The sequence below is a fragment of the Nomascus leucogenys genome, chromosome 11 (genome assembly GCF_006542625.1).
Source record: "Nomascus leucogenys isolate Asia chromosome 11, Asia_NLE_v1, whole genome shotgun sequence".
Lineage (NCBI taxonomy): Eukaryota > Metazoa > Chordata > Mammalia > Primates > Hylobatidae > Nomascus > Nomascus leucogenys.
In genome coordinates, this window is record NC_044391.1 from 60,435,589 (window position 1) to 60,457,837 (window position 22,249).

Here is a 22,249-nt window from a genome sequence, read left to right on the forward strand (position 1 = left end):
TCTGCCTGGCATATGTATGTTGTAAAGTATTCATAAATACCATTATTGATGTATTAAACCTTTATTTTCAGCTCTTGATTCCACACAGAGTAGTCGGTCTACTAGTTACTCTCCAAGACCAACAGACAGCTGTTTCAGTTCTAGTTCAGATTTGGTAAGTGATGCTTGTTTCACATATTAATACATGCTATATTAATAATTATTTTTCTCATAGTTTACCTTATAAAAATGTTGAGTCAATTAAATAGTGGAAGTAAAAATTAATATAAACAAAAAAGTAAAAAATTTAAAAAAGTACAACTATTTAAAAATGTAGAAAAGAAAAATGTAAATAAAAATTTCCATGAGTACCATTTTTCACGTTTGTAAAAATGCATTTATTGCCGTTTACAAAACACCTTTTATCCTTTTATCAAGATACATTATATACATACATATATATACATACATATATACATATGTATGTATATATACATACATACATACATACGTATATACGTATATATATACACATATATATACATACATATATACATACATATATACGTATGTATGTATACATACATACATACATACGTATATATGTATATATATACATATATACATACATACATATATATACATACGTATATACATATACATATATACATGTTTATATTACAAAACACCTTTTATCCTTTTATCAAGATACATTATATACATACATATATACATACATACATACGTATATATACATACATACATACGTATATACGTATGTATATACATACATATATATACGTATATACGTATGTATGTATACATACATGTATGTATGTATACATACATATACACACACACACATATATACACACATGCACACACACACACACACTTATGTGTGTACAGTTTATCCTTGAACAATGCAGGGGTTAGGGATGCTGCCCAGTCAGAAATCTGAATAAAACGTTTGACACCACCAAACTTAACTACTAATAGCCTACTGTTGGCCAGAATCCTTACTGATAACATAAACAGTTGATTAACACATATTTTGTATGTTGTATATATTATATACTATATTTATACAGTAAAGTAAGCTAAAGAAAAGAAAACGTTACTAAGAAAATCTTAAGAGAAGATATATTTATTATTCATGAAGTAGGAATAGATCGTCATAAATCATCATAATCTTCATCATCTTCACGTTGAGTAGGCCAAGGAGGAGAAGGGAGAGGCAGAGTTGGTCTTGCTGTTTCATTGGTAGCAGAGGCAGAAGAGATGGAGGTAGTAGAATGGTGGGCAGGAGAGGCAGGCACACTTGGTGTAACTTTATGGAAATACATCATTATTTCTGTCTGACTTTTGATTTTTTGTTTCTCTAAAAATGTTTTTATATGGTATCAATCCTTCTTCTACTGTTTACTTTAGCTTCAGAGCCTGTATCGTAGAAAGGTCTATGTCATAAAGAAATCAAGAGGTCTTGAGTAATCAACACTTCTGCCAGATTGTCTAAAGTCAGATTTTTCTGGCACTGCTTCTTTTATGTCTTCTTGCTTGTTGTCTGTAACTGGTTGTTAAGTACTCATCTCCATCAAGTTGCCTTCTGTTAATTCCTCTGGAGTGGTATCTATTAGCTCTTTAATTTTTCTAAGCTCTGTATCTTGAAACCCTTCACCTTTCACCTTTTTTGCCATATCCACAGTCTCTTTCATGATTTTCTTGATTAGCTCTTTTAAATCCTATGAAGTCATGTTTAACATCTACAACAGTTTTCTCATGCAGGGATTTCTTTTCTGAGTCTTGATGACGTTCATGGCTTTTTCTGTAACAGTAATGACATGTTCAATGGTATAATCCTTCCAGACTTTTATGATGTTCCCTCTCTTGGGTTCTCTCCCATCGCATTGACCATCCTTTCCATAGAGCACAATGTATAATGAACCTTAAAGGTCAGTGTGACTCCCTAATCTAGAGGCTGAATTAGAGATGTTGTGCTTCAAAACATGTAAATTACTTTGATGCCTTCGGTATTGAACTGATGGGATTCTGGGTGGCCAGGGGCATTAGCAATATCAAAATAACTTTAAAAGGCAGTCCCTTACTGGCAAAGCACTTACTGACTTTAGGGACAAAGCACTGATGGAATCAATTCAGAAAAAGAGTTTTTGTTTTCCAGGCCTTCTTGTTGTATTACCAAGAAACTGGCAATTGGTGTTTATCCTTCCCTTCAAAACTTGAGGGTGAGCAGCTTTATAAATAAGGGCAATCTTGGTCATAAACCTGAGTGCATTTGCACAAAACAGTAGAGTTAGCCTATCCCATCCTGCCTTAAATCCTGGTGCTTGCTTCCCTTCCTAATAAATATCCTATGTGACATTTTTTTTTTCCTGGAATAGGGCACTTTTGTCTCCATTAAAAACTTGTTTGGGCAGATATCCTTTTTCTTCAGTGATTTTCTTTAAAGGCATCTGGGAATGTGTCTGCTGCTTCTTGGTCTGCAGAAGCTGCTTCCCCTATTACCTTGATATTTTTTAAGCCAAAGCTGTTTCTAAAATTATCAAACCATCCTTTGCTGGCATTAAATTCTCCAGCATTAGATCCTTCAGCTTCCTTTTGCTTTAAGTTGTCATATAATGGCTTCACTTTTTCTCGAATCACATTAGCATCTAAAGGTATGCCTTTGTCATAGCAATCCTGCACCCACATAAAAGCTACATTTTTAATACAACATAAAAAGGTATTTCACAAAAGTACATTTTCCTTCACAAGTTTCCTTTTCTTTCTTTTTTAAAAGAACTATACTTAGATTCAGCTTTTGCTTGTGTATATGTAAACTCATGCAAATGAGGCCTTAGAAAGGAAGAGATGACTGTCCTTTAATAGCATGTTCTCAACACTATATTACAGTGTTCTTTATTTGTTAACTATTTCCATTCCCTGAAAGAAAAGAGCAAATAATGCATTTCTAAAGGATCCTGCTTATAATTACATTTTAAATGTGTATGCATAAACACATTATAATAAGTACTTATGAACAAAGGTAAGAAATATCACTTAGCTGGGCATGGTGGTTCATGCTTGTAATCCCAGCATTTTGGGAGACTGAGGTGGGCAATCGTTTGAGCCCAGGAGTTCGTGACCAGCCTGGACAACATGGCAAAAACAAATACAAAAAATTAGTCAGACATGGTGGCGTGCGCCTATGGGCCCAGTTACTGGAGAGGCTGAGGTGGGAGAATCACCTGAGCCTGGGAGGTTGAGGTCACAGTGAGCCATGATTGTGCCACTGCAGTCCAGCCCAGGCAGTGGAGTGAGACCCTGTCTCAAAAAAATAAAAAAATATCACCAATAACATGTTATCAACACTAGATTACAAGTTTATCTATTTGTTAAACAGTTCGATTCTCTGAAAGAGTATAACTCAAATTGCATCACTAAAGAAGCATATTTAGATTTACCTTTTATTTTTTTATTGATATATAATATTTGTACGTATTTAATTGGGTGTATATGATGTTTTGTTACATGACTCAAATGTGTAATGATCAAGCCAGAATATTTAGGATATCCATCACCTTGAGTATTTATTTCTCTGTGTTCGGACCATTTTAAGACGTATCTACTAGCTATTTTGAAATATACATTTTTCATTGTCAATCAGCTAAAGCCTATACCCCTTTTTATATTTAGTTTTTTATATTAACTTTGTATTTTTAACTTGAATAATGAATACTTTATATAAGATTTTCATTAAAAGAATATTTTCATTAATTCAGTAATTAAAAGATGAAATTTTCAAGAAGTTTGAAAAATTTATGCTTAGAAAATTGAAATCTAGACCTATTAAAAAGTTCTTTAAAAAAAGTTCTTAAAGGTTGTCTTTTTATATAACAGTTGAGTTATGTATTGCTTATGTATTGCTACTTAACTTTTCTTTGTCTATTTAATTTCCTATTACCTGATGCTCTTAAGATATTTTTATATCTATCTATATATGTATATATATATATATATGTATTTCATTGGACTGGGCCCATAAAAAGCATACAAGTAGTTATTTTTTACTTAATGAATCAATAAATAATTGAACAAGTTATCTGTGTTAGCTGTTTCCTTCGAAGGTACTGCTTCTAGTCTACTCTTTTTAAGTGGAGGAAGTATGCTGCATATCATTTCTTCTGTTGAAAGGGTAGAGAGATGATAGAGCCTGTGATTATAGGGACTAATAAAAGACAAAATTTCCCTTCTCCTTTTTATCTCTTTTGCATTTTTATTACAAAGATTATTATTGTTACTGCTATTTTAAAATTCATAGCCTCCTGGGAGGTATGGCAGATTATTGGTTGAAGACTCTTTGATGATATACCTGCTTTGATTTGTAACTTGCCAAACTCTCTTCTGTATTTAGAAATTTTCTATAGTAGGGATTTTAAGAATATATTCTTTGAAGTGATTGAATGCATTTTTAAAATGTAAGCATGGTTTATAGCAACATTATTAATTTCTTTTTAGTCATCTGAAGATGAAGATCAAATATCACAGCAAATTGAAGATTCAAATAGGATTCCCATCAAAACCAAGGAAAAAATGAATAATTTTTATGTAGAAAGGATGGCAAAACTTTCAGGTGACAGGATTGTTAAAAACAATAACAAAATTCACAAACAGAATGAGAATTTCTACCAGTTCTCAGTGAAAAATAATACAGATCAGTTTCCACAGTTGCAGTGCAACTCAGCCCACATTTTGCAAAACAAAACCAATGATAACTGCATTCTGCAGGCTGCAAGATGTGATGCAGGGGTACAAACAGAGAGTGAATCTGTAATGGAGAAAAAATTAGATGCTGCCATACAGTGTGATCTAATTTCAAAATGTACATGTAGAAGTGATGTTTCTCTTTGCAACCTTGAAAAGTGCAGTGGAAATATTAAGGCAGATACCACTGGAGGGCAGGAAATCTTTAAGAACAACTAATATTCTAAAATCTCTACCTAGGATGTAGAATTTCACTTGCCCTTAGAAAACAATAGTAAATGTTGAAAATTTCATTAACATGATAAGAAATGAGAAAAAGTAGCTAAGCATAAGCTGACAGTGTTCGGAGTGTATATTCACGGTTCATGTTAAAACATTTTAATATTAATGTATGTATTTAATTTGTATATAGCCATTTCCTTAATAGCTTTGGTAAATGGTAGAGTTTTTAGAAAATAATATATTTGTAAATTTACTATCATTTTTATGTGATTATTCAGTATATTATAATGATATGCTGTTATTTATGGGTTAAAATATGCTTAATTGCTTCCTTCCTTGTTGCATTTATTTTAATATTCTTTGCAGTTGCATTTTCTGGCAAAAATGTTCTCTTTCAAGATATTTAAGATAGAAAATAATACCTAATATATTTTATGTCCTCATTATAATAATTTTGTTAGCTACTTCTCTTTAATATTACAGTCCTATTTAAAAATTCTAGCATTAATTCGTAGATAACACATCTCTTCTATTTGCATAACATAGTTTTTTTGTTGGTGCTATTCAAAGGAAAATGTTCTGTAGGATTAAAAGATGTTTTAATGTTTTTATAAAAGAATTGTTTGAAACTTAAAAAAGATTTATGTTACTAATTTTAGTGTTGCTGATTCTTTTCATAAATATTATAACAAGATTTCCTATTCTAAAATATAGGCTTTGTTTCTAAGACAACACTTATTTTGTATAAAGATTTTAAATGTTTGTACTCTAAAATTGACACTTGTTTTGATATATTTCAAGGTACACAGCAGAGGGCATTCTAGTATCTAACTGAACCCAAAATAAAATTGTTAGAGGTTTCTTTGCCTTTAAAGAAAACAATGGTTTCATATTACATTTTTATATACAGATGTATCACTCAAGAGTTTGTGCTGCAGAGGTGATTTGAGGCATTGCAATTTGGAGACACCAACAGCTAAAGTTTAAATAGTAGCAATCTTCAGGTTTTTAGCTAGTTTTAGGAAGTTATTTTTGCTATCTTACAGAGCACAATAAGCTCCTAAGTATTTTCTTCCAGTTTAATGATCAACTCATGAAAGGGGAATATAATTATCTGATATATGTATGTTGATAGTATTTCAAAAGGCCAGATTTTTATCCTGATACTAAATGAAAGGTATTCCATTGTGGATTGGTTATCCTGAGCATTATTTTGGAAAAATATTGCATACTATAGCAGTGAAGACTGATACATAGAAAAAGAAGACTATAATGATGACAGTAGAATAAACTTGAGCTGTGAATTTTGGGTTGGTTTCAAATATCAAGTAAACTGATTTTTTTTCCAAATATGCATCGAAGTCTAGCAATATTGAAAATACATTAATTATGAAAGTACACACCTAGTTCTGTTTTTATCAATATCATAATGTAGCAGTTAAGCTCTGTATGATGAAGAATTTCAGGGCTTTAAAAAAATGCAGTGACCACTTACAGTGAGAGCAGAGTAAGGTGCAGTGCAGTAAATAATTTAATCTTGCCCCAAAAGTGGTATTACCTTTGCTGTTGGCTTCTTGGAGGTAACTTCCAAGCCCTTGCAATATCATGGCTAGTGAGTGTCTTTATTTGCCTAGGAAGCTTGGCCCAATTTAGATAGTAACAATATGATTTAGGATGGAGACGTTGAGTAAAGCAGTAACAGCTTGCCTTCCTAAGGGGTCAGAAACTGAGATTGGATAATCAGCCACACCGCTGTGATTGAGACCCAGTAAAGACTTTGAATACCAAGGCTCAGGTGAGCTTCCCTGGTTGGCAATACTTCATGTGAATTGTCAGTCATTACCAGGAAAGTAATGCTGTCCATGACTCCATGAGAGAGGATGACTGAAAGCTCCCCGTTTGTTACTTTCCTAGACTCTCTCCAATGTGTTTCTTCTCTTGGTTGATTTTAATTGGTATCCTTTTACAATAATAAACTATAACTGTGAGTGTAATATCTTTCAGTGTGTTCTGTGAGTCTTTCTAACGAATTACCAAATCTGAGGGTGGTCTTGGAACTCACAGACTTGCTGTTGGTGTCAGAAGTAAAGGCAGTTTTATGGTCTATTCCCTAACTTCACAGTTGCTAATTCCTTAGATGCTTTAAGGAGATACATATATTCAGAGTGGAAAGTGAGTATGGATTTGCAAAATAAGCCATCTTATGTAATTATAACATACTTCTCAAAATGCATTACTGGTTTAGGCTTTCTCTTGGTAAAACTGTTTGATGAAAATATAAATAAAAAGCAATTGAAAGAAACATTGTTTTCATTCCATGTTTGTAATTTAATGTTTATAAAGCAGAGTAAATCCTAGCTAAGTTCTACCCAGATGAAACAAAATGAAAATTTAATGATTCTGCACACATTTCTAATGTAAACTGCCAATCGGAGTGACTTCAGATAAGATACTATACATTCAGTAAGGGCCAATGCTATACAGTATTGGGCTGGAGTTGGTGTTTAACCATATTTGTGAAACAGTACATTTTTTTGGTCCACAACAACTCCAGGAAGTTTCCATCTGTAGTAAGATGAGAGGCTATCTTTATGGGTAGTTACATGTAATTTACTTTTAACGCACTTATAACAATTGTAATTTATTTGTAATTTCTTGGTTAATTGTTTATTTTCCTCCATGACAATATAGCAGTGTAGCAAATGCTATCTGTGCCCAGCTCACATTTCTTGGGCATCCCTCATTTTCATACACACCAGCCTGACTTGCAGCTGCCAGTGCATGACTCGTTTCCCGGGGGGTGTCTTTTGGCTGCAGATACCTCTTCTGCCTAGGAGGAGGCAGAGGAAGTACCAGAGTGTTAATGCTGTTTGAGCGCAGTTGTTTTAAACAATAACTGATGGGAATTGGTGGTTAAATACTCCTCCCTTGCCTCTTGGGTGGGATAAGTCTTTGAAAGTGTGTTCTACACCTCTGCTTACTCAAACTATCCACTGACCAGTAACAGTAGCATCAACATTGGTTGGGAACTGGTTAGTAATTAAAATTTGTGGAACCCACCCCCAAATTACTGAATCAGAATCTCAGGCCTGAGAATTAAAATTTGTGGAACCCACCCCCAAATTACTGAATCAGAATCTCAGGTCCTGAGAATCTGTAGAGTGGTGTCTGTGCCCTCTCATGTTGGAAAACACTACTCCTGCTGAGTTCCTCAGAAGGATTAACCTTAAATTGCTCACAGTGGTAACTTGCTTAATAACCAACACTTTCCTTCTTCTCCCATCTGTCTCACTCCCCACTTCCATGTGTTTCTTGAAATCATACCCTAAACAAACTATATGTACTTGAATCCTTGCCTCATAGTTTGTTTTTGGGGCAAGTCAAGTTAAGACAGGCAGAGATTATGACAAGTGGATGGATGAATTGGCTTTATAGGTATAATTAAAAGGTTAACATTGCTAATTTTTGTAGTTTTACCATTCTCTAGTCTCAGATTTCCATTTCTGCCATCTGCTGAAAATTTAATATGTGGGCAAAGTGGCATGTTAGATACAGGTGAAGAGAGAATTTGTGAAGTGAAATATATATACAGATAAATTATCCCGAATGCCAGAAGAGAAAAAGAAATAGAAAATATGAAAGAGCATTAATTAAACAATAAGAATGACAGTGTGAGAAGCTTTATATGTTTAATTGGAGTATCAACAGTATAGGAGAGAGAGAGAATAGAGGCATAATTTGAAGAGATGATAGCTGAGAATTTTTTCCAGAATGGATCTATTATATAATCCACAGATTCACAAAGACCAGCAATTTCCAAGTGGGATTTAAAAAAATGAAATCTATATTCTAGTCCCAACATAATAAAATGACACAGCCTCAAAGTCAAATGAAAAACATGAAAGCCACTGAAGAGAAAAAGACTACATTCTTAGAAAAGACAGCTACAGTGTCACATGACTCACTAACAGCAATGATGGAAGCTAAAAGACAGTGTAATAATACCTTCCAAATGCTGACAGAAAAAAATTGTCATTCCAAAATTGTGTTTCCAGCCCTACAGCTGTAACAATGTTTGAAATCACAAAACTAGCCACTACTAGCATGAAGGATCTGCTCTGTAGGATTTGGTGACATATTTAGGGTCTTTATATTGTATATAGATAAGTGCTTTCTCTTTGACTGTAGGAAAGGTTTTTTTTGATTGTATCCCTGTTTGCTTTTCAACCCATATGCTCAACTATTTTCCTATTTCTCATATGTCTTTAGGCCTTCTTACAGACTTCATAGCACTTGAAATGGCTTTAGCCACAGGCATTTGTTTTATTTTTGCAGTGCTGTCTACAATATGTATTCCTTTATGCCTGTTGCTCAGGAGGTACCACGTGTTTTCTCATTTCCTTCAAAAGGCTTTATTTCAAGCTTCTCTTTAACACTTAATGCTTTCTGTGTCATGCACATTTTAAAATCAGGACACATAGACATTTTAGGATGTTGACTGACTGTATTTATTCATGTATATTTTATAGATGTATAATATATATAATAACCAATATATAATTATATAATCGATATCTATAAATGTCCACAATGTGAAAGAACGGCAAAACACAACCTTATAATACACACAGTGAATTAAGGTAGCTTGTAGGTGTCTGAAGGGTGTGTGTGTGTTCATTTTGTGTGTTATGTGGTTCAGTTCTCATGGGTACAGGTTTGTGTGTTCACCTGGTGTTTCTTGTGGACACAACTGCACATCAGCCAGTGTGATACTTGCAGTATGCTCAAATTGTTTCCTAATATGTCAGTCATGTGGAACAAATTTGCCTTTTCAAAACAACTGGTACCAGTAAAACTATTTTTCCCAGTCTCTATTTTCGTTTAATTTTCTTCTTTTTTTTTGCTGCTGCCGCCTCCTCCTTCTCCTCCTCCTCCTCCTCTTCTTCTTCTTCTTTTAATTATACTTCAAGTTCTGGGAATCAGGTGCAGAACATGCAGGTTTGTTACATAGGTATACACGTGCCATGGTGGTTTGCTGCACCCATCAACCAGTCATCTACATTAGGTATTTCTCCTAATGCTATCCCTCCCCTGGCCCCCCACACCCCGACAGGCTCCAGTGTGTGATGTTCCCCTCCCTGTGTCCATGTGTTCTCACAGCTCAACTCCCACTTATGAGTGAGAACATGCAGTGTTTGTTTCTCTGTTCCTGTGTTAGTTTGCTGAGAATGATGGTTTGAAGCTTCATCCATGTCCCTGCAAAGGACATGGACTCATCCCTTTTTTATGGCTGCATAGTATTCCGTGGTGTATGTGTGCCACATTTTCTTTATCCAGTCTATCATTGATGGGCATTTGGGTTGGTTCCAAGTCTTTGCTATTGTAAATACTGCTGCAGTAAACATACATGTGCATGTGTCTTTATAGTAGAATGATTTATAATCCTTTGGGTATATACCCAGTAGTGGGATTGCTGGGTCAAATGATATTTCTGGTCATAGATACTTGAGGAATCGCCACACTGTCTTCCACAATGGTTGAACTAATTTACACTCCCACCAACAGTGTAAAAGCATTCCTATTTCTCCACTTCCTCTCCAGCATCTGTTCTTTCCTGACGTTTTAATAATTGCCATTCTAACAGGCATGAGATGGTATCTCATTGTAGTTTTGATTTGCATTTATCTAATGACCAGTGATGATGAACTTTTTTTCCTATGTTTGTTGGCTGCATAAATGTCTTCTTTTGAGAAGTGTCTGTTCATATCCTTTGCCCACTTTTTGATGGGGTTGTTTGTTTTTCTTCTTGTAAATTTGTTTAAGTTCCTTGTAGATTCTGGATATTAGCCCTTTGTCAGATGGATAGATTACAAAAATTTTATCCCATTCTGTAGGTTGCCTGTTTACTCTTGCTGTGCAGAAGCTCTTTAGTTTAATTAGATCCCATTTGTCAATTTTGGCTTTTGTTGTCACTGCTTTTGGTGTTTTAGTCATGAAGTCTTTGCCCATGCCTATGTCCTGAATGGTATTGCCTAGGTTTTCTTCTAGGGTTTTTATGGTTTTAAGTCTTATGTTTAAGTCCTTAGTCCATCTTGAGTTAAATTTTATGTAAGGTTTAAGGAAGGGGTCCAGTTTCAGTTTTCTGCATATGGCTTGCCAGTTTTCAGAACAGCATTTATTAAATACAGAATCCTTTCTCCATTGCTTGTTTTTGTCAGGTTTGTCAAAGATCAAATGGTTGTAGATGTGTGGCATTATTTCTGAGGCCTCTGTTCTGTTCCATTGGTCTATATATCTGTTTTGGTACCAGTACCATGTTGTTTTGGTTACTATTGCCTTGTAGTGTAGTTTGAAGTCATGTAGCGTGATGCCTACAGTTTTGGCCTTTTTGCTTAGGATTGTCTTGGCTATACAGACTCTTTTTTGGTTCCATATGAAATTTAGTTTTTTCTAATTCTGTGAAGAAAGTCTAATTGTGTTAATGGGGATAGCATTGAATCTATAAATTACTTTGGGCAGTATGGCCATTTTCACAATACTGATTCTTACTATCCATGAGCATGGAATGTTCTTCCATTTGTTTGTGTCCTCTCTTATTTCCTAGAGCAGTGGTTTGTAGTTCTCCTTGAAGAGATCCTTCACATCCCATGTAATTTGTGTTCCTAGGTATTTAATTATCTTTGTAGCAATTGTGAATGGGAGTTCACTCATGACTTGACTCTCTGTTTGTCTATTATTGGTGTATAAGAATGCTTATAATTTTTGCACATTGATTTTGTATCCTGAGACTTTCCTGAAGTTGCTTATCAGCTTAAGGAGATTTTGGGCTGAGACAATGGGGTTTTCTTAATATACAATCATGTCATCTGCAAACAGAGACAATTTGACTTTCTGTATTCCTATCTGAATACCCTTTATTTCTTTCACTTGCTTGATTACCCTGGCCAGAACTTCCAATTCTATGTTGAATAGGAGTGATGAGAGAGGGCATCTTTGTCTTGTGCTGGTTTTCAAAGGGAATGCTTCCAGCTTTTGCCCATTCAGTATGATATTGGCTGTGGGTTTTTCATAAATAGCTCTTATTATTTTGAGATTAATTCCATCAATATCTAGTTTATTGAGAGTTTTTAGCATTAAGGGGTGTTGAATTTTATTGAAGGCCTTTTTTGAGATAATCATGTGGTTTTTGACATTGGTCCTGTTTATGTGTGATGGATTACGTTTAATGATTTGCCTATGTTAAACCAGCCTTGCATCCCAGGGATGAAGCCAACTTGATCGTGATGGATAAGCTTTTTGATGTGCTGCTGGATTCGGTTTGCCAGTATTTAATGGATAATTTTTGCATTGATGTTCATCAGGGATATTGGCCTGAAATTTTCATTTTTTATTGTGTCTCTGCCAGGTTTTGGTATCAGGATGATGCTGGCCTCATAAAATGAGTTAGTGAAGAGTCCGTCTTTTTCTATTGTTTGGAATAGTTTCAGAAGGAATGGTACCAGTTCCTCTGTGTACCTCTGGTAGAATTTGGCTCTGAATCCATCTGGTCCTGGGCTTTTTTTTTTTATGGTTGGTAGGCTATTAATTACTGCCTCAATTTCAGAACTTGTTGTTGGTGTATTCAGGGATTCAACTTCTTCCTGGTTTGGTCTCGGGAGGGTGTATGTGTCCAGGAATTCATCCATTTCTCTAGATTTTCTGGTTTATCTGCATAGAGGTGTTTATAGTATTCTCTGGTGGCAGTTTGTATTTCTGTGAGATCAGTGGTGATCTCCCCTTTATCATTTTTTGTTGTGTCTATTTGATTCTTCTCTCTTTTCTTCTTTGTTAGTCTGGCTAGTGGTCTATTTTGTTAATCTTTTCAAAAAACCAGCTCCCGGATTCATTGAGTTTTTGAAGGATTTTTTGTGTCTCTATCTCCTTTAGTTCCATTCTGATCTTAGTTATTTCTTGTCTTCTGCTACCTTTTGAATTTGTTAGCTCTAGTTCTTTTAATTGTGATGTTAGGGTGTCAATTTTAGATCTTTCCTGCCTTCTCCTGTGGACATTTAGTGCTATAAATTTCCCTGTAACTACTTCTCTAGCTATGTCCCAGAGATTCTGGTATGTTGTGTCTTTATTCTCATTGGTTTCAATGAACTTATTTATTTCTGCCTTCATTTCGTTATTTACCCAGTAGTCATTCAGGAGCAGGTTGTTCAGTTTCCATGTAGTTGTGTGGTTTTGAGCGAGTTTCTTAATCCTGAATTCTAATTTGATTGCACAGTGGTCTGAGTGACTGTTTGTTATGATTTCCATTCTTTTGCATTTGCTGAGGAGTGTTTTACTTCCAATTATATGGTCAATTTTAGAATAAGTGTGATGTGGTGCTGAGAAGAATGTATATTCTGTTGATTTGGGGTGGAGAGTTCTGTAGATGTCTATTAGGTCCACTTGGTCCAGAGCTGAGTTCAAGTCTTTAATATCCTTGTTAATTTTCTGTCTCGTTGATCCATCTAATATTGACAGTGGGGTGCTCAAGTCTCCCACTATTATTATGTGGGAGTATAAGTCTCTTTGTAGATCTCTAAGAACTTGCTTTATGAATCTAGGTGCTCTTGTATTGGGTGCATATATATTTAGGATAGTTAGCTCTTCTTGTTGCATTGATCCCTTTACCATTATATAATGCCCTTCTTTCTCTTTTTTGATCTTTGTTAGTTTAAAGTCTGTTTTATCAGAGACTAGGATTGCAGCCTCTGCTTTTTTTTGCTTTCTATTTGCTTGGTAAATATTTCTCCATCCTTTTATTTTGAGCCTATGTGTGTCTTTGCATGTGAGATCAGTCTCCTGAATACAGCACACCTATGGGTCTTGACTTTTTATCCAATTTGCCAGTCTGTGTCTTTTAACTGGGGCATTTAGCCCATTTACATTTAAGGTTAATATTGTTATGTGTGAATTTGATCCTGTCATTATGATGTCATCTGGTTATTTTGCCCGTTAGTTGATGCAGTTTCTTCAGTGTCAATGGTCTTTACAATTTGGTATGTTTTTGCAGTGGCTGGTACCAGTTTTTCCTTTCCATATTTAGTGCTTCCTTCAGGAGCTCTTGTAAGGCAGGCCTGGTGGTGACAAAATCACTCAGCATTTGCTTGTCTGTAAAGGATTTTATTTCTCCTTCTCTTGTGAAGCTTAGTTTGGCTGGATATGAAATTCTGGATTGAAAATTCTCTTCTTTAAAATGTTGAATATTGGCCCCCTACTTTCTTCTGGCTTGTAGGGTTTCTGCAGAGAGATCTGCTGTTAGTCTGATGGGCTTCCCTTTGTGAGTAACCTGACCTTTCTCTCTGGCTGCCCTTAACATTTTTTCCTTTATTTCAACCTTGGTGAATCTGACGATTATGTGTCTTGGGATTGCTCTTCTTGAGGAGTATCTTTGTGGTGGTCTCTGTATTTCCTGGTGTTGGCCTGTCTTGCTAGAGTGGGGGAGTTCTCCTGGATAATATCCTGAAAAGTGTTTTCCAACTTGGTTCCATTCTCCCCGTCACCTTCAGGTACACCAATCAAATGTAGGTTTGGTCTTTTCACATAGTCCCATATTTCTTGGAGGCTTTGTTCATTTCTTTTCATTCTTTTTTCTCTAATCTTGTCTTCATGCTTTATTTCATTAAGTTGATCTTGAATCTCTGACAGCCTTTTTTCTGCTTGATCGATTTGGCTATTGATACTTGTGTATGCTTCATGAAGTTCTTGTGCTGTGTTTTTCAGCTCCATCAGGTCATTTATGTTTTTTTGTAAACTGGTTATTCTAGTTAGCAATTCCTCTATCCTTTTTTCATGGTTCTTAGCTTCCTTGCATTGGGTTAGAACATGCGCCTTTAGCTCGGAGGAGTTTGTTATTACCCACCTTCTGAAGCCTGCTTCTGTCAATTCATCAAACTCATTCTCTGTCCAGTTTTGTTCCCTTGCTGGTGAGGAGTTGTGATCTTTTGGGGGAGAAGAGATGTTCTGGTTTTTGGAATTTTCAGCCTTTTTGTGCTGGTTTTTCCTCATCTTTGTGGATTTATCTACCTTTGGTCTTTGATGTTGGTGATCTTCGGATGGGGTTTCTGTGTGGACATCCTTTCTGTTGATGTTGATGCTATTCCTTTCTGTTTGTTAGTTCCTTCTAACAGGCCCCTCTGCTGCAGGTCTGCTGGAGTTTGCTGGAGGTCTGCTCCAGGCCCTGTTTGCCTGAGTATTACCAGTGGAGGCTACAGAACAGGAAAGATTTCTGCCTGTTCCTTCCTCTGGAAGCTTTGTCCCAGAGGGGCACCTGCCAGATGCCAGCTGGAGCTCTCCCGTATGTGGTGTCCGTCAACCCCTGCTGGGAGGCATCTCCCAGTCAGGAGGCACAGGGGTCAGGAACCCACTTGAGGAGGCAGTCTGTCCCTTAGCAGAGCTCAAGCGCTGTGCTGGGATATTCGTTGCTCTCTTCAGAGCCGTCAGGCAGGAACATTTAAGTCTGCTGAAGCTGTGCCTACAGCCGCCCCTTCCCCCAGGCGCCGTGTCTCAGGGAGATGGGAGTTTTATCTGTATGCCCCTGACTGGTTCTGCTGCCTTTCTTTCAGAGATGCCGTGCCCAGAGAGGAGGAATTTAGAGAGGCAGTCTGGCTACAGAAGCTTTGCTGAGCTGCAGTGGGCTCCGCCCAGTTCCAACTTTCCTGTGGCTTTGTTTACACTGTGAGGGGAAAACCACCTACTCAATCCTCAGTAATGGAGGACGCCCCTGCCCCCACCAAGCTGGAGCATCCCAGGTTGACTTCAGACTGCTGTGCTGACAGCGAGAATTTCAAGCCAGTGGATCTTAGCTTGAAGGGCCCTGTAGGGGTGGGATCCGCTGAGCTAGGCCACTTAGCTCCCTGGCTTCAGCTGCCTTTCCAGGGGAATGAACAGTTCTGTCTCGCTGGCATTCCAGGCGCCACTGGGGTATGAAAAAAAACTCCTGCAGCTAGCTTGGTGTCTGCCCAAATAGGGTGCCACCCAGTTTTGTGCTTGAAACCCAGGGCCCTGGTGGTGTAGGCACCTGAGGGAATCTCCTGGTCTGCGGGTTGTGAAGACTGTGGGAAAAGCATAGTATCTTGGCTGGAATGCACAGTTCCTCACTGCACAGTCCCTCACAGCTTCCCTTGACTAGGGGAGGGAGTTCCCAGACCCTTTGCGCTTCCTGGGTGAAGTGACACCCCACCCTGCTTCTGCTCGCCCTCCGGTTGAACGCACTGTCTAACCAGTCCCAATAGGATGAGCTGGGTACCTCAGATAGAAATGCAGAGATCACCCACCTTCTGCATTGATCTCACTGGGAGCTGCAGTCTGGAGCTGTTCCTATTCAGCCATCTTGCCCAAGAATCATCTTAATTTTCTTAATGGTATCTTTTGAAGGGCAAAAGTTTTAAATTTTGATAAAATCAAATTTGTCTTTTAAAAAATATTGATTGTAGTCACAAAAATTTTCTCCTGCTTTTTCTTCCTGAAGTTTTTTATTTTTAGTTCTTATATTTGGGTCTACGATTCATTTTCAGAAAATTTTTGTAATGTATATAATATAGGGTTATTAGGATTTTTTTGTTTGTTTTTGCATATAGATATCCAGTTGCTCCAGCACTATTTGTTGAAAAGACTACTCCTTCTTAATTAAGTTAACTTTGCACTTTTATCGAAAATCAATTGACCATACGTGTGAGTTTGAACTCTATTCTGTTTCATTGATCTATATATCTCTTCTTATGCCAATATCATACTGTCTTGATTGTAGTGTTACTTTCTGTTCTTTTTCAAAATTGCTTTGGCTAGACTTGGTTGCTTGCATTTCCATAGGGATTTTGGCTACAGCTTGTCAATTTCTACTAAAAAATTCCTGGTTGGATTTTGGTAAGGATTGTGTTGACTCGCTATCTCAATTTGGAGAACTGATATCTTAATAATGTTTAGTTTTATAATCAATGAATATGCTGTAGCTCTTTACTTATTCAGGTTTTCTCTAATTTATTGCAGCAATCTTTTGCCTAGAGTGTGCTTCTTGAGAAACATGAAAATTATTTTAAGCCACTAAGTTTTGAGAAGCTTTTTAACCCATAGTAGATAGTTGTTAAACATTTTGGTACCTGGGAGTGATGTGCTACCATAACAAAACCCTAAAACATGTGGCTTTAGGACTAAGTGGTGGTCTGAAGCTCGAAGAACCTTAACAACATTGTTAGTTAAGGTCTAAGGGCCTTGAAGAGATTCTTAGTGTAACTCTATGCCCCTAGAGGTGGCTCATAGTGAGGGCTGAAAGGAAATTAAAGATAATGTTATTGAAAGTTGGAAGAATGGGGATATTTATTAGGTAGTGACAGAAAGTTAAGCAACACTATCATATGAAGTAATGTAGAAAATAGAAGTAGAAAATAGGAATAGAAAATTATGTAGATTTCCAAGGAGAATGTTGATGATGACACCTGGTTTCTAGCTGCCTATTATAAAATGGCAGATGAGAGTGTTAAGCAACAGAAAGAACTTTAATATATTAAGAAGCCAGAACTATAGGGATCAAAAATACAACTTTCTCATTGTAGTCTCTTCAGATGGCAAATGATGCTAAAATTAAGAAAAGGCTTTTGGACGAAGGCCAAATTTAGGGCACTGTTAGGAAAATAAGTAATAAAGATTATTTCAAGGGTGTTATTGTACAACCCTTTGCAAAGATTTGAGGTAGTATTTCATACAGGTAACTATCCCTAAGGATCTTGAGGCACGTGCATTGCAGATTGTCTCTTCTAAACAATAGGGCTTTTAAGAATGTCAACGTGCTTTCCTATAGCAACCTTACAGGAAACTAAAGGTAGAGAAATGCTTATCTTGATGAATTTTATGGGTATAACTTTGGAAGATGGGGTGAACCCCAGTATGATTCATAGGAGACCCACAAAGTTTTAAGAGAAGTGTACTTGGAGAAACACTGCCAGCTTGGACTAAAGGGGACAGAGACAGACCATCACAAAAAGAGAGCTTTGGATTTCTGAAGTAGTACTGGTAGGAAGCAGGCTGAGAAAACTACTTAGCTGCAAACATCAGCACTTTTTAATGGAAAAGGATGACTTGAGGAGGAACTATGAGCTCAGAGGATAGAGCTAAGACCCATGGAGATGCTATGCTGCATTATCTGACAGCCGACCTGAGTCAAGGAGCCAATAGTGTGTGCATGGCTGGATTACAGAATTCTTATGGACTAGTGAATCCTGTTTGCCTTTCTTTTCCTCCCTTTTCAATGGGAAAGTCTGTAGTAATTATCCTATGCCTCTTCCACCATTGTATGTCAGTGTGTAAAGGACATATAACTTCTCTCTTTCATTCACCAGGTCTTTGGATTGAGGATAGCTATATTTTATGAGCTGTATTTGATAAATAGCATCTGAGGAGACTCATCCACACCTGGTTGCCTAAGTAAGTGGAGTATATTTTGCCTGTGAAAGGAATATAAAAATCTGTGACCAAAGGTTATGTTTGCAATTTCTTGGCACTCCTTCCTCAGAAGGTGGAGTCTAATTGCCCTTCCCTTATTATGGGTGAGCCTTAATGACTTGCTTCTAACAAAACAGAATGAGACAGAAGTGATGTTGCATGGTTTCCAAGCCTATGTCATAAAAGGTGATAGAATTTCCAGCTGGCATGCTCACTCTGTCTTTCAGGACACATGCTGTGGGTGTCCTGAGCTGCCATTTAAGAAGTCTGGCTACCCTAAAGCCTCCATGCTGGAGAGACCATGTGGAGGGACCACACAGAGATTGAGAGTAAGATGCTTGAGAAGTCCCAGCTTTCCCAGCCCCAGCATTTTGGGTCTTCTTAGCCCAAGAACTAGATGTGCAGCCCCAGCCCATGGTGAGTAGGAACAAGCTGTCCCTGCTAACCCTGCTCAGATTTCATATTTATGATAAAATATGTTGTTTTTTGCAACCAAAAGTTTGAGGTGGTGGGCTACACAGCATTAGATAATTGGAACAGAGGACCTTTAACTATCTTATTCTCCTTACTACTGTATTTACTATTGAGAGCCAGAACTGTTCTGCACTACTTTTTGTTTTTTAATATATATGGCTGCAAATAATGCTTTTTTCCACAATTGATACTCAATAAATCCAGTTGGTGATATTAAATGGATTGGAGCACAACCCAGAATACATGCACCTGGCTCTTTTAAAGCAGGTCTATTCTTGCAATATGTTTGGATTGGTTTACGTTTCCCCTTGAAAGTTTGCTCTTGTTGCTTTGTTTACGTTAGCTACGTTCTACCCTTTGCTCTAGTTCACAAACTAGTGTCTAGCATTTCTTTCACTTCATCTCAACTTCTACTCCTTAACCTAACTTTTGCCTCATGGCCTGATGATAACTATAAACTATATTGAACTACATGTAAGTTTTATAAGGTCGAGAGCCACTGTATCTCCCTGGAACACAGTGCCTAGTACAGAGTAAAACACTCAGTAATCATTTATTGATTTATCATAACTATGTAGGAGACACCAAAGTAACCTTATATGCATAATCTCCTTTAATCTCCACAACACATTATTAGGATTATTATCCCCATTTTGCAGATAAGGAAGTTGAATAAATTAATGAAGTGATTTTCCCAAGTTAGTACAGTCAATAGTGGAGACAGGATTTGAACCAAAAGTCTGTTTGACTTCAAAGCCTATGCTCTAATGACTGATTTTTACCTGGTTTTGCTGTTAACCATAAATTTTTAGCTGTTGAACTAGGTATTATCCATTGACTTTGCCTACACCATGTATTTTATTGGATATTTGGCCATTGCTTCTCCAGAACTTATGCCTTGCTTGTCCCTGATTTGTGTGTAGTTACATTCCATCCTGTGGTTCACATTTGAGTGTCCATAGAAAGAATCTACCAAAATGTGATTAACTATGCACATAAAATTCTGAACTAAGAAGACCTATTTCAGTAACAAAGAGAATAACTTGTCTAGATGGAAAAGTTATGAAATCTAACATTCACTGGAGCCATTGAAATGTTTCCATGCTTGGAAAAAATTAAGATTTGTAAGAATGAATGAAAACACCTATTGGAATTCTTTTCTAATGTTAGATTTCACACTCATAGAATTGGACATTTTAAATATTGCAGATATACCGGTTAAATGCTTTTGTTCTGTTAAGCTGAAATCACTTGCTCATATGGAGTCTGTTTTCCTGTTGCATGTTGGCATGAGAGTTAACTCTGTTGCCTGCTCTTGGCCACTTGTTCCTCAGCTTTTTGTGTCACTGAACACGTATGTGTACAATATTTGCCACCCTTCTTTTAAGAATTTTTATTCATATATCATTTACGAATTAGACAAAGTGAATGCATAAAAACTGAGAGAAGTTAACAAGTTAAACCAAGAGAGCTGTATTTGATAAATAGCATCTGAGGAGACTCATCCACACCCAGTTGCCTAAGTAAGTGGAGTATATTTTGCATATGAAAGGAATATAAAAATTTGTGATCAAAAGTTATGTTTGCAATTTCTTTGACACTTCTTCCACAACAGGTGGAGTCTAATAGAAACATTTGAAAAATCAAAGTGCAATGAGTACAAAAATATCTTTTTCCTATCATAACCTAATTGTACTGACACCTTATTATGTTTGATAGTCAATTCTCATTTGTCTTTAATAATTGATAATGGGAAACCACTTCATTTTAGATGAGATCAGATTCAATGGTTATTATTTCCTTGGGCTGCTTTTACTTGGAAATAATTTCATCTGACTTTATAGAAAGTGACCTTAGTAATTGTGGGAGCATCCAAAATTTGTTTAATATGTATGAACGTAAAATATTTCAGTGTATGTTTTAATCAAGGAGTCATTTCTGAATTTTACAACCAGATGTACTTTGTATTTTCTTTTTTTATTTTTTTAATTTATTATTATTATACTTTAAGTTTTAGGGTACATGCGCAAAATGTGCAGGTTTGTTACATATGTATACATGTGCCATGTTGGTGTACTGCACCCATTAACTCGTCATTTAGTATTAGGTATATCTCCTACTGCTGTCCCTCTCCCCTCTCCCCACCCCACAACAGTCCCTGGAGTGTGATGTTCCCCTTCCTGTGTCCATGTGTTCTCATTGTTCAATTCCCACCTATGAGGGAGAACATGCGGTGTTTGGTTTTTTGTCCTTGTGATAGTTTACTGAGAATGATGTTTTCCAGTTTCATCCATGTCCCTACAAAGGACATGAACTCATCATTTTTTATGGCTGCATAGTATTCCATGGTGTATATGTGCCACGGTTTCTTAATCCATTCTAGCATTGTTGGACATTTGGGTTGGTTCCAAGTCTTTGCTATTGTGAATAGTGCCACAATAAACATCCGTGTGCATGTGTCTTTATAGCAGCATGATTTATAATCCTTTGGGTATATACCCAGTAATGGGATGGCTGGGTCAAATGGTATTTCTAGTTCTAGATCCCTGAGGAATCGCCACACTGACTTCCACAATAGTTGAACTAGTTTACAGTCCCACCAACAGTGTAAAAGTGTTCCTATTTCTCCACATCCTCTCCAGCACCTGTTGTTTCCTGACTTTTTAATGATGGCCATTCTAACTGGTGTGAGATGGTATCTCATTGTGGTTTTGATTTGCATTTCTCTGATGGCCAGTGATGATGAGCATTTTTTCATGTGTTTTTTGGCTGCATAAATGTCTTCTTTTGAGAAGTGTCTGTTCATGTCCCTCACTCACTTTTTGATGGGGTTGTTTGTTTTTTTCTTGTAAATTTGTTGCAGTTCATTGTAGATTCTGGATATTAGCCCTTTGTCAGATGAGTAGGTTGCGAAAATTTTCTCCCATTTTGTAAGTTGCCTGTTCACTCTGATGGTAGTTTCTTTTGCTGTGCAGAAGCTCTTTAGTTTAATTAGATCCCATTTGTCAATTTTGGCTTTTGTTGCCATTGCTTTTGGTGTTTTAGACATGAAGTCCTTGCCCATTCCTATATCCTGAATGGCAATGCCTAGGTTTTCTTGTAGGGTTTTTATGGTTTTAGGTCTAACATGTAAGTCTTTAATCCATCTTGAATTAATTTTTGTATAAGGTGTAAGGAAGGGATACAGTTTCGGCTTTCTACATATGGCTAGCCAGTTTTCCCAGCACCATTTATTAAATAGGGAATCCTTTCCTCATTGCTTGTTTTTGTCAGGTTTGTCAAAGATCAGATAGTTGTAGATATGTGCTGTTATTTCTGAGGGCTCTGTTCTGTTCCATTGGTCTATATC

General features: G+C 36.6%; 1 protein-coding gene across 1 annotated transcript in view; it reads left to right on the plus strand.

Moving 5' to 3' along the window:
• C11H12orf40 (chromosome 11 C12orf40 homolog) overlaps positions 1 to 5,615 on the plus strand; it is a 90,754-nt gene extending 85,139 nt beyond the window's left edge. Inside the window, exons 12-13 of the mRNA XM_003252303.4 lie at positions 72 to 154; positions 4,495 to 5,615. Of these exons, the coding sequence (XP_003252351.1) occupies positions 72 to 154; positions 4,495 to 4,959 (548 nt within the window). The 3' untranslated portion in view covers positions 4,960 to 5,615. The remainder of the gene's footprint in view (positions 1 to 71; positions 155 to 4,494) is intronic.
• Positions 5,616 to 22,249: the final 16,634 nt, after the last annotated feature.